The sequence below is a fragment of the Rutidosis leptorrhynchoides genome, chromosome 9, assembly GCF_046630445.1.
Source record: "Rutidosis leptorrhynchoides isolate AG116_Rl617_1_P2 chromosome 9, CSIRO_AGI_Rlap_v1, whole genome shotgun sequence".
NCBI lineage: Eukaryota > Viridiplantae > Streptophyta > Magnoliopsida > Asterales > Asteraceae > Rutidosis > Rutidosis leptorrhynchoides.
Window position 1 is genome coordinate 20,535,880 of NC_092341.1, and position 13,486 is coordinate 20,549,365.

The 13,486-nt window shown below is 35.5% G+C and overlaps 1 protein-coding gene across 1 annotated transcript; it reads right to left on the minus strand.

Moving 5' to 3' along the window:
- Positions 1-449: 449 nt before the first annotated feature.
- On the minus strand, positions 450-13,211 carry LOC139867810 (uncharacterized). Its single transcript, XM_071856161.1, has 3 exons — positions 12,813-13,211; positions 9,125-9,543; positions 450-504 (listed from the first exon to the last, which is right to left on the minus strand). Exons 1-3 carry the CDS (start codon positions 13,209-13,211, stop codon positions 450-452), a joined length of 873 nt encoding a protein of 290 aa, XP_071712262.1.
- Between the last annotated feature and the right edge of the window lie 275 nt (positions 13,212-13,486).

Consider the following 13,486-nt stretch of genomic DNA (forward strand, 5'->3'; position numbering starts at 1 on the left):
AAAAATACCCAAAATTCTACACACTTGAAAACTGCTCAAACCCCTGTCTTGGCCTCCAAGACGAAACCGTAGAAACTCAGCGGATAAATAATCGGCTACATTGCTAAACCGCATTGTAGAGTAGAATTCTTTAAGAAGCACCGGGTAGATTGGTTCATTGATGCTAAAAAGATGTTCCCAGGCGTGGGCTACTACTCTATTGTATGGAATGGCGAGTAGATTAGTAACATGTCGGCGCATGCCCGCCTCCTCTAATGGCCCCCAAATGAAATACCAAGTAGCATTAATGGGCCTGCGGTTTATTCTTTCAAAGGTTTCGGTGTAGTCATCGTCATTCTGTACCTGATTTAACCAAACCCTAGGATCATTGAGATCCTCCCCTTCTTCTTCTCCCGAAGAAGATGATGAATGAGGTTGTTCTTGTGGTGGTGGTGGTTGTCTTGGTGGAGCTAAACCTGATGGTCTTCCCCTTTTAGGCGCCGGTCCTCCCCTGCTTGTTTGTCCCTGCAAAACATTAAACACAAAACCAAAAGAACATAGAAACCGTTGTGTTAATGTTAGCCAAAATATAACCGAATAGCAGGAGAGATTAATCACTCAATTCCTAGTTCAAAAGTAGTATGATTCATTTACACAAAAGTGCACGTTCACAAGTTTATACCAGAGTCAACCAAAGTCAACTTGAATTCATTAATACACTTTCAAAAATGAAAATCATAACATCACAATGTAACACAAACATAGGACTTAAAAGATTCAAGTATGTTGTGTCATAGGTCATAGCATTTAACTTTGCATTCTAAACATATTCAACACTAATCATAATACAATTTTTCACAATTTTTAGCTCAAATGACCTTATAACAACATACATTATGGCATTCCATTCTATTAAATTGATTCAACAGGCCCATACATGTGAAAAACAAGCATACATACTTCAAAATTTCATTACAATTCACAATATGCTTAGCAATTCACTAACTTTCAAAAACGACCCGGCCAAATTGACATCAACATCATCAACACAATCAATTACTTCACAAGAATCATAATCATCAAACATTAACCCAACATCATGAATTAGACACTCAAAATTCGGATTTAAATTTTACAAACCCTAGCATCATGAACAAACCCTAAAGAACATGTAATCTTTGCAAAATAAACACATTAGGGCAATTAAAACAATCTAAGGCATGTTAATCTTCACAATAATCAAGCAAATCAAACACCCCACACTAATCTTTAACCAATTGATATATATAAACATACAATGTAAGTAATTGATAAAGAAAAGTGAAGAAATGTAGAATCCATACCCAGAAGTTCATGATTAGAGGCTTGAAATTGAAGAGGAAATCACGAATTTGATGTAAAAATTAGGGTTCTTGAGGTTTGGTTCGGGTTAGGGCAGAGAGAAAGAGATAAGAGTGTGTTTTTGTGGATGAAATGAGATAGAAAGGGTATAAAACGCGTAAAAATTTTCTGTAACAGGGGACTGAGACGGCGTCTTGGGTATCAAGACGGCGTCTTGACTTTCAATGTGGGACGGCGTCTAGCCGATTAAGACGGCGTCTTGTTCTTAAAAACGGGACGGCGTCTAGGCTTCTTGGGACGGCGTCCCGTATAACTAAAGTGCACTGATCAGAATTTTTGAGTTTTTCGCGTTTAGGGTCATACGGTAATCGTTTTGTACCAAACAAAAATTTATAATACACACAAAACAAACCTAATTACAATGGTGAACCAGTTTTTACGAGTCGTTCACCCAACTCGTCCCCGTTTTGATTTAAGCGTTTTTGTTGAAGTTGAGGCTAACCTCATCCTCAATTTCCAGGGGACCATCAACGTAGTGTTTGACCCGGTGGCCATTCACTTTAAAAGTATCGCCTTTCCAGTTCACTATTTCAATTGTACCATAAGGGTACACTCTTTTAACCACATATGGTCCCGTCCATCGGGACTTTAGCTTTCCTGGCGATAACTTAAAACGAGAGTTATAAACAAGGACACGGTCTCCTTCCATGAATTCTTTCGGGTGTTTCAACCGTTTGTCGTGCCATTGTTTCGTCTTTTCCTTGTAAATTAGAGAGTTGTCATAGGCTTCAAGCCTCAACTCGTCTAATTCATTCAATTGGGTCAAACGTAACCGACCCGCTTCTTTGTAATCCAAGTTGCATGCCCTTAATGCCCAATGAGCTTTATGTTCAATCTCCAACGGGAGATGGCATGCTTTTCCGTATACCATACGGAAAGGAGTAGTTCCAATCGGTGTTTTGTAGGCCGTGCGAAATGCCCACAATGCATCATATAACTTGTTGGACCACTCTTTTGGATTAGCACCAACGGTCTTTTCTAGTATGCGTTTTAACGACCTGTTGGTGTTCTCTACTTGCCCACTCGTCTGAGGATGATAGGATGTCGAAATTTTATGGATTACTCCATATCTTTTCAACACCTTTTCCAATTGCTTATTGCAAAAGTGGGTGCCTCGGTCACTTATTAGAGCTTTAGGCGTGCCAAATCTAGAGAAAAGCTCCATCAAAAAATTTACTACTACTCGGCCATCATTTGTTGGTAGAGGCTTTGCCTCCGCCCATTTAGACACATAATCGATGGCGACAAGTATGTAGAGATAAGAGTGAGATTTTGGAAAGGGGCCCATAAAGTCAATTCCCCAAACATCGAACACCTCGCATACTTGGATGCTTTGTTGAGGCATTTCATCCCGTTTGGTTATTTGACCCGCCCGTTGGCACGCGTCACAAGCCTTGCAAACAGCGTAGGCATCTTTGAATATAGTAGGCCAATAGAAACCGGCCTCATAAACTTTCCTCCCCGTAATTTGGGGACCAAAGTGCCCACCTGTGGGACCACGGTGACAGTCAAGCAGAATTTCGGTGCATTCCTTCCCTGAAACACACCTGCGAATAATTCCATCCGCGCATCGCCTGAATAGATAAGGGTCTTCCCAAAAATAGTATTTTAGGTCACTAAAGAATTTCTTCCTTCTCTGATGTGACCAACCAGTTTCTAGGTACCCTCCAACAATATAATTGGCGAAGTCAACAAACCACGGATCCTCCACCTTCTCTACTCTCATTAGGAATTCTCCGGGAAAATCATCTTTAATACTCGATTCATGGAGTACTTCAAGATTGGGATTTTCGAGTCTAGAAAGATGGTCCGCTGCAAGATTTTCTGCACCTTTCTTGTCCTTAATCTCGATATCAAATTCTTGCAAAAGCAAGACCCACTTTAACAATCGAGGTTTTGCATCCGGCTTAGAGAAAAGATATTTTAATGCCGAATGATCAGTAAAGACAACAGTCTTTGATAGGACAAGATAAGATCGGAATTTGTCAAAGGAAAAGACTATCGCAAGGAGCTCTTTTTCTGTTGTTGTATAATTTAATTGGGCTCCTTGTAAAGTCTTGCTCGCATAATAAATGGGTTGAAAACGTTTCTCAACCCGTTGGCCCAAGACTGAACCAACCGCAAAATCCGATGCATTCCACATTAGCTCGAATGGTAAAGACCAATTTGGAGCTATAATTATTGGTGCGTTAACAAGTTTTTCCTTTAAAATTTTGAATGCCTTAGTGCATTCACTTGTGAAAACAAAGGGTGCATCTTTTTCAAGAAGTTTATTCAATGGCGTTGCGATTTTTGAAAAATCCTTAACAAACCGCCGGTAAAACCCGGCATGCCCAAGAAAACTTCTAACACCCTTTACGTTTGAAGGAGGTGGAAGGTTGGCAATGACATCAACCTTTGCTGGATCCACCTGAATACCAACACTTGAGATTTTGTGCCCTAAGACAATGCCCTCTTTAACCATAAAGTGGCATTTCTCCCAATTCAGCACTAAGTTCGACTTCTCACACCTGATTAGCATTTTCTCCAAATTTAGAAGGCATGAATCAAAAGTGTCACCGAAGACTGAAAAGTCGTCCATGAACACTTCCATGCAATCCTCAATCATATCGTGGAAAATGGCCATCATACACCTTTGGAATGTCGCAGGAGCGTTACAAAGACCAAAGGGCATTCGGCGATATGAGAATGTGCCATAGGGACACGTGAAGGTAGTCTTTTCTTGGTCTTCGGGGGAGATGGGAATTTGAAAGTACCCCGAAAAACCATCTAGGAAACAATAAAAGCTATTTCCTGCAAGTCTCTCTAACATTTGATCAATAAATGGTAGAGGAAAATGGTCTTTTCTTGTGGCTTCGTTTAACTTTCGATAATCTATACAAACCCGCCACCCCGTAACAGTTCGTGTCGTGATAAGCTCGTCCTTATCATTGGTGGTAACAGTTATACCACCCTTTTTAGGAACACAATGAATCGGGCTTATCCACGGACTGTCTGAAATCGGGTAGATTAGACCCGCATCTAGCAATTTAATGATTTCCTTCTTTACAACGTCTTGCATATGAGGATTTAGTCTTCTTTGACGTTGCACCACTGGTTTGGAATTTTCTTCCATTAAGATCTTGTGCGTGCAATAAGAAGGACTAATTCCTTTTATATCATGGATTTTCCATGCAATGGCCGGTTTGTGGGCCTGTAACAAGGAAACAAGACGTTCTTTCTCATTTTGAGAGAGAAGTGAGGAAATAATTACCGGAAGTTTTGAATCTTCCTGAAGGAAAGCGTACTCAAGATGATCAGGGAGCGGTTTAAGCTCCAAAATGGGAGGTTCCTCAATTGAGGATCGACTCCGGTACTCGCTATCCTTACTCAGGGTTTCTATTTCCTCTTCAGTAGGTTCACACTCATTGGCCATCAAAAATGTGGCCATCACATCCATTTCTTCTTCGGTGAATTCATCATCTCCAATTGCCAAATCGTATACACCTGTTTCATCCGATTCGGGAGATTCCTGCAAGAACTCATAATGCGAATCTATGCCTTGCATAAAATAACAAGTATCATCCGAAGATTCGGGATATTTCAAGGACTTGTCAATTGCAAAAGTCGCACTAGCTTCACCAATTCTCAGGGTCAACTGCTGGTCATAAACATCAATGACACATCGAGCAGTATTTAAAAATGGCCTACCCAAAATAATTGGTATTCTCTCATCAACTTCCATGTCTAAAACCACAAAGTCAGCCGGAAAGATCAGATTTCCGGTCTTAACTAACAAATTCTCTATTATTCCTCGAGGGAATTTTATAGAGCGATCAGCTAGTTGAATAGCCATTCGTGTGGTTTTGAGTTCCCCAGGGGCTAATTTAAGGTAAATTGAATAGGGCATTAAATTGATACTAGCCCCCAAATCGGCTAATGCCCTCATGCAATCAAGGTCACCCATTAGACATGGAATAGTAAAACTACCCGGATCTTGAAGCTTTTCAGGAAGTGTGTTAGACACCAGCGCGGAACATCTAGCATTTAAAGTGACTGATGAAACGCTTTCCATCTTCTTTCGGTTAGTAAGTAAGTCTTTTAGGAACTTAGCATACTTTGGCATTCCTGAGATAACATCAATAAAAGGCATGTTTATGTTTATCTGTTTAAACATATCTAGAAATTTTAGCCTTTCGGCTTCCAGCCTTTCTTGTTGTTGTTTTCTTGGGAATGGGAGCGGTGGTTGATATGGTTTCACTACGGGTTTTTCCCGTTCTTCCTTTTCAACCACTTTTTCCGGCTCCTTAACCGGTTCATCGTTTTGGTTCAATGGAACTCTGAAATCAGAATTTTCGGGCATTTGTGGAGCATCGTATGCTAAACCACTCCGTGTGGTAATAACATTTGCGTGCTCATTTCTGGGGTTCTTGTTGGTATCTCCCGGTAAACTACCGGGTTTTCTCTCACTCAGTAAATTTGCTAAACCACTCATTTGTTTTTCCAAATTTTGGATTGATGCTTGTTGGTTACGAAACTGATGTTCGTTTTTCTCGTTGGTTTGATTTATGTTTGTGACAAGCTGAGTTTGTGATGCAATTAACTTTTCCAACATATTCTCTAAATTTGACTTTTTCTCCTCCTGTTGGGGTTTTTGATAATAACCCGGAGTTTGTTGTTGGAACCCACTACTTGACCCTTGTTGAAAATTAGAATTTTGACCTTGAGGGTTGTAGGGGTTGTTAAAGTTACGGTTAAATTGGGCTCTACCCTGAAACTGGTTATTATTTCTTTGGCTTACAAAAGCCACTTCTTCTTTTTGAGCCATGGTTAACCCGGCATCACAATCTTTACCTAAGTGTAGACCACCACAGTATTCACAACCTACTTTCATACTATGGATTTCTTTTGTGATTTTGTCCATGTTTCGGACAACACCGTCTATTTTTACACCTAGGGAGCTGAAGTCATCATAAGCACCGGCGCTTTGGACTTGAGCATTTCGAGTAATTGGGCGTTCTTGATGCCACTCATGAGAATAATCGGCTAATTTCTCGATTATCTCATAAGCCTCTTGCTCGGTTTTGTCCATAATTGAACCTCCGGATGCTTGATCAATGGAAATTTGGGTTGCAACTTCGCAACCCTTATAGAAGATTTGAACCTGTTGAAAGGTATCCAAACCATGGTTTGGACAACCTCTAAGCATTTTGGAAAATCTATTCCATGCTTCGTACAAGGTTTCCATAGGCTTTTGACAGAACTGGGTAATCTCCTGTTGGAGTCTCGCTGACTTAGATGCTGGAAAATATTTCTTAAGAAATTTTTCCATCATACTATCCCATGTTCTTATCGTAGCCTCGGCTAATGAATCTAACCAACTTCTTGCTTCCCCGTGGAGTGTCCACGGGAAAAGTCTTAGAAATATAGCCTGGTCAGTTTCTGGTTTTAATTTGAAAAGAAGACATATCTCTTCAAAGAGACGAATATGTTCGTTTGCGTCTTCATTAGGACCGCCACTAAATTGACACCTATTATTAATCATTTGAAGAATAGGTCCTTTAATTTCAAAATTTACCTCACCCGTGAGCGGAGTAATAGCACTACCTTGTCCGGTTCGCGTCGCTTTCATCCTTTCTGCCATTGATTGTCTTTGTACCAACGGTCTTTCTCCTTCCATTTCAAAATTTGGTGGTTGAACTGGTTTACCAAAGTCTGAATATCTAGGCTTGGTGGTACTTGATTCTGAATCAAAAGTTTCCTGCTTTGATGAAGATTCAAAAATATCAAGCACTTCTTTTGGAATTCTACCAAGCTTTCTATCCGGTTCTGTCAATGGTGTAAATAATGGAGATTCTGAACTTCGGGTATGTGGCATATGCAACCTATAATCTGCCAATCACACAACTAACAAAAACTATCACACATACCGATTCTACAAAATTAAAAATCAAAAACTATTAATAATTTAAAAATAATTAAGAAACTACTTAATTACAAAATTAGTTAATAATCCTATTTTGACACAAAACTGTCCCCGGCAGCGGCGCCAAAAACTTGATGTGCGAAATCGTGTCTATAATTTATCTTAAGGAAAATACCGGTTTTAAAGATTGCTACACACTAACGGGCAGTGTACCCGATCGTGTAGTAGTATAGATAATGGTAAAATCCGTGTATCGTTCCAAGGACAGTATATCAGTCAAACTAGAATTAGAAACTATATTATGATTAACTAAGTTAATTAAAGTAAAAGTACAAGTTTTATGTTTTGTGGCTGTTTTAACGATTTAGCCAAATCAAAGAAGGTTAAATGTAAAAACAATATTTTTAGTCTTTTGGTTTATAAAATGCAAATAAATGCAAATAAAGCAAGTAAGATAGGTTTTGAATTAAATCAAAGAGAGGAAATGTTCATCTAGATATTTTACCCTCGGTATTGGATGTAAATTAGATATTAAGCCCTGATTGAATGATTATGTGTGTAGTTATCTAATAGGTTTTACTAAGAGTTCTCTCGGATAAACACGCAAATACAATAACAAGCTCAAGGGTTCCCTTTTCACTATAGTTCTTGTATTTGTAATCAAATAACTATAAGCATGCTAATCACCTAAATCGACTCGCCAAGAGTTCTCTTTAGCAAGTACTCAAACTAGAATTACTAAGCGAGGGTTCCCTATAACTTAGACCTTTTCGTTTGTGACTAGTTGATCAACAAGATTAAAGACTTGAATAACAATTGCCTTTGCGTTCGCTCTACACAATTCATTCCTATTTTGTATAACCGTTTTAATCTAGTTTACCCCCTTGGTCCGGTTTAGCAAACAATCAATCTAAGACAAGTTGATTGTAAATCAATATGATACATCAACAAGAGTTCTCTTTATCAACAACATATCAATTAACTAGATACAAATGGTTTTAACAACAATAAGCATGGTTCTCTATTCAAGCTTCAATCTAACACACATAATACATTCAATCAACAAGATTACATCCAATACCTTGGTTATTAATCTAGACAAACATTAATGAAACTAGCCAATAATCATTGTAACAGACAACAATTCACTCAAATTATAAACTGAAATCATTTCTGAGAACAAGTATATAACCTACAAGAACAAGAGTTCTTGGATGAAGAAGATGTTGATGGATGATGCTTTGATCTTTGGCCTCTTCAAAGAGGATGGAATTCTCCAAGATGCTCCTGAAAATCGTCTCTAAACTTCTCTGTACGTAACTCCTCTGAAACAGTCCCCAAAAATGACATTTTAAGGTGGAGAAATTAGGTAAAAAGCAGATAAATCGGGTACACCTACTTTGGGACGGCGTCCTAAAAGGCAGGACGGCGTCCCGGTTTAATGATCAAGACGGCGTCCCAACTTAAAAGACGGCGTCCCTTTGCGAAGGCCAGGACGGCGTCCCGGATAGCTAGACGGCGTCCTGGTGGGTTTTAAGGCACTGTTTCGTTTTCTCTTTAATATTAGCTCATTTGGACGAACTCTCACATATCGGAGGCTTTGTTATATCATTTTAAAGCGCTATCTTGATACTAACTCGTATCGGGATCAACCAATGTCATAAATTATCGAAATTCTTTGCAAACTACTCTTCCGATACAAATTCGCGCATCTTGACATATCCCTTGTAGATCATCTTCATTATCTTCGAATATAGAGTATTTTTAGTGATATTGCGATAGATATATATGATGTAATTGAGCAATATCACACATTTATTGCTATTAAATCTAGGTGACCCTTGATTGAATAGTTTCTTAATATAGCCAGGAGGGTATCCTATTATCTCATAGCATCTATCAACAGTATGGCTCAACATATTACAATTTGTGCACTTTAAAGGTGGATTTCTATACTTTTTCTTATTAAAAGAGTTATTTGTATTACCAGCATTACCCACCTTTCCCGCAAAAGCACTAGTTTGACCTTTTATATTATTACCATTAGATGTGTGTAACCTATGTGATTCATCTCTTGAGATTATTGAAAAAGCTGTTTTGACATTAGGAACAGGATCCGTGGTTAAAATTTGGCTTCTGACAGTTGTATAAACACTGTCAAGACCCATAAGAAATTGCATCAGTTTTAAAAATTGATTGTGATCTTGATAAGACTTAGAGGCCTTAACAATATCATCAATCTTGACCATCTCATCAGACTGTCTCCACATAGCATTGAGCTTGTGATAGTAGTCTGATAAAGTGAAAGGACCCGTTCATATACATTATAAACGATTCACAATAGTTGATTATATCACGAGGTATTTGACCTCTATATGATACGTTTTACAAACATTGCATTCGTTTTTAAAAGACAAACTTTCTTTACATAAAAAATTGACGGCATGCATACCATTTCATATTACATCCAACTATAATTGACTTAATATTAATCTTGATGAACTCAACGACTCGAATGCAACGTCTTTCAAAGTATGTCATGAATGACTCCAAGTAATATCCTTAAAATGAGCTAATGCACAGAGGAAGATTTCTTTAATACCTGAGAATAAACATGTTTTAAAGTGTCAACCAAAAGGTTGGTGAGTTCATTAGTTTATCATAATCCATCATTTCCGTAATAGTAATAGAGTACAAGATTTCAGTTTCTATAAATATCCGTACACTCGCAAGTGTATAAAAGTATTCTATAAGTTGTTGAGCGCTTCGGTAACGATACTTAACAATTAATGTGACATATTCCCTTTATTATGAAATCTCCCTACACTGTACCAAGTGTAGTAAAAAACAAAGTACTATGCAACCGTTTACGATACTAGAGCGACTAGCCCGGTTGGGGTTGTCAAACCCGATAGATCTATCAATAGGATTCGCGCTTACATGCTCTTACAACATGTAAATATTAGTTACCAATCTATTAGGGAAAAATATGCAAAGTGGTACAACTCAACGTAGAATATGTTTTTAGTACTTGTGTCCATTTCGTAAAACAGTTATAAAACAGTGCATGTATTCTCAGCCCAAAAATATATATAAAAAGGGAGTAATGAAACTCACAATACTGTATTTCGTAGCAATTATGTATATGACGGAACTGAACAAGTGCAGGGTTTGTCTCGGATTCACGAACCTATATTAAGTATATATATTTATATGTTGTCAATATCTGTCTAACAATTTAGGTCAAGTCGTAGTGTATCACAATCCTAATGCTCGAGACCGACATGCAAATGTCAACAAAAGTCAACTTGACCCAAAATGACTTCCAAAATCTATACATGTTTATTATATAAATTATATATAGTAGTTTTATATATTTAAATATATTTATCAGATCTTATTATAATAAATAATACAAGTCATTTATTAATAAATAAAAATTTATATTAAAATTCATATATGATAAAAATATACTTTTATATATCCCAAGTAATAAAATTTATAAAATTCACTTAATATCATAAAAATATAGTGGTATGTATTATTAATGTAATTACATTACGTGTGGTAAAAATATCTTTGTACGCATATTTATTTAATAAAATAATATTGATAATAATAATAATGATAAAAATAATAAAATGATAGTTTCAATAAAAATATTAATTTTTAGTAATAAAGATAATTTTAGTAATAACATCAACTGATAACAGTTATAATAATCGTTTTAATAATAATATTAAAATTTATGATAATTCAGTTGACCATATCTTTTAATCCGTTCGTCGAAACCACACGATTTCTAAATGAAAAGTTATTAATTTTTCTTCAGCTTTTCAACGACATGTATATCATATAACTTATCTCAGTAGCATATGTATCAAATTCATGATTTATCATAAACTATTTAACGACGAAACTAAGCATACAAATATGCATAATCATATATACTCGAGCACTAGTCAGGAATACACTATTAATATATAAAAGATAAGATATGAATGCTCACGTATCAATATTGTGATTCAATATTGCAGGAAAGTACGTAGACGCAACGAAAATGATAAACGTTAGGTTGACCTCACGAGCAATACCCTCGATCAATACCCATAACCTTCATAGCTATAACCCATAATTTCCTTAGCTCTATCCCGTTTGAAAACTTATTTTGAAATCGTCTGAATATAACTCCGTCGTAGTATTTTATGTATACTAATAATCTCTTGAAATAATACTAAGTAAATATATATATGTAATTCGATAGAGAGTTTAGAGAAATATATTTTTAAGTTTTTATGAAATAATGAAACCTATTGAATTCTATTTATAATAGATTTTTGAATTATTAAAGTGAATTATTAAAGTATGAATTATTAAAGTGAATTATTAAAGTATGAATTATTAAAGTGAATTATTAAAGTATGAATTATTAAAGTTAAAGTAAAGTAAAGGTAAAGTTAAAGTATAGCAAAAGTATAAAACTATGTACGTATAATACGCGTATAAAAATATATATAATATTAATTTAAATCGTTATATATATTTAATAAAATAAAATATAAATATCGTTATCTTTATCATACTGGTTAAGTAATGAGTTGTCAAAAGTGGTTCTAGATATTTATAAAAGATATATATATATTTTAATAATAAAGTTCTTTTTAAACTGAAAACGTTTTTTGTACTTTTTAAACTAAATCAAATAAATATGATAATTTTATTTTCCAAAACTAAATATATTTAAAAATCATTTTGTTAAAAGGTTAAAATAATGGAAATCGTTTTATTATAAAATATTTTAGAAAAGTAGAATTATATATATTCATAATAGGTTTCAAGTTTTTAAATTACAGTCTGTTGGTGAAGCATGGGATAAAGTCCAAAGGTTAAATAAACGTATGAAATCATCTTAATGAAAAATGTCGAGTTACTTAACTTGTCGATATCCAACATCTAAGTTATTTACACTCCATATTCTTATTTTCATATTAAATAAAATGAAAGTTAACATAGTTATCTTATTAAGGTCACGAGGAAAATATTATAAAACATGCCTTGGAAATTAAACATGAATTTCCACTAACCCTTGTCTAGTTCCCGTTAATTGACACATTTGTTCTTACTTATAATACACTTTACCATTTTTCGAATGTTGTCAAAAAGAATAGATTTCTTAAATCACAGTGGACCTCATAACATAGGCCCGTAATCATATCATAATGTATCTGATAATTTAATCATTTGATATTATCTCTTAATTCTGTCGATAAATATATCGAAACAAATACGTTCATGTAAAGTATCATATATCTAATACTTTGTTAATATTATATATTATATATACATATCTATATACACATAATTGTTCGTGAATCGTCGAACACGGTCAAAGGGTAATTGATTACATGAATGTAGTTCCAAACTTTTTGAGATTCAACATTACAAATTCTGCTTATCGTGTCGAAAACATATAAAGGTTAAGTTTAAATTTGGTCGAAAATTTCCGGGTCGTCACATAAAGACTGACCATTTTGACTACAAATGTAACAGAAGCATCCACTTTATCATAAGTTTCTTTTAACTCAGTCCATACAACTTCTGCAGTTTTAGAAAAAATTTGTCCATTATACACTTCTTCAGTTAAAGATACAAGAATCCAAGACAGAACCACTGAGTTACACCTATCCCATTGACTTAACAAAACATCATCATCTTCATATTGAAATCTAGGACAAGAACCATCTATGAACTCTAATTTATTTTTAGTTTGTAAAGTCAATTTTATAGCACAACTCCACACATTATAATTTTCAGTTCCTTTAAGCTTATGTGTTATTAAAGAGGCACCAGAGGTGTCACTTGGGTGCAAATATAAAGGGTCATTAAATTCAAGGTCACTTATCTTAGTACTACCTGCATCACTCATATTTGCAGAAGATAAACACACAAGCAACAAGATAAACAGAAAAAGAATCAAGAATCACACAAGCAATAGTAACAGCAAGCAAATAACAGATAGCATGCAACAAATAATAGCGAGTAGCACACAAACCCCAACAAATCCAGGGTTCAGGTACCTATAAGGAAAAGAATAACAAACCCCAATGGACTGGCTACTAGCCAGGCAACCTGCAATGACAAGATATACAAATATACAAAATAAAAAGACACAAAAGACATAACAGAGTAACAAGGTCAAGA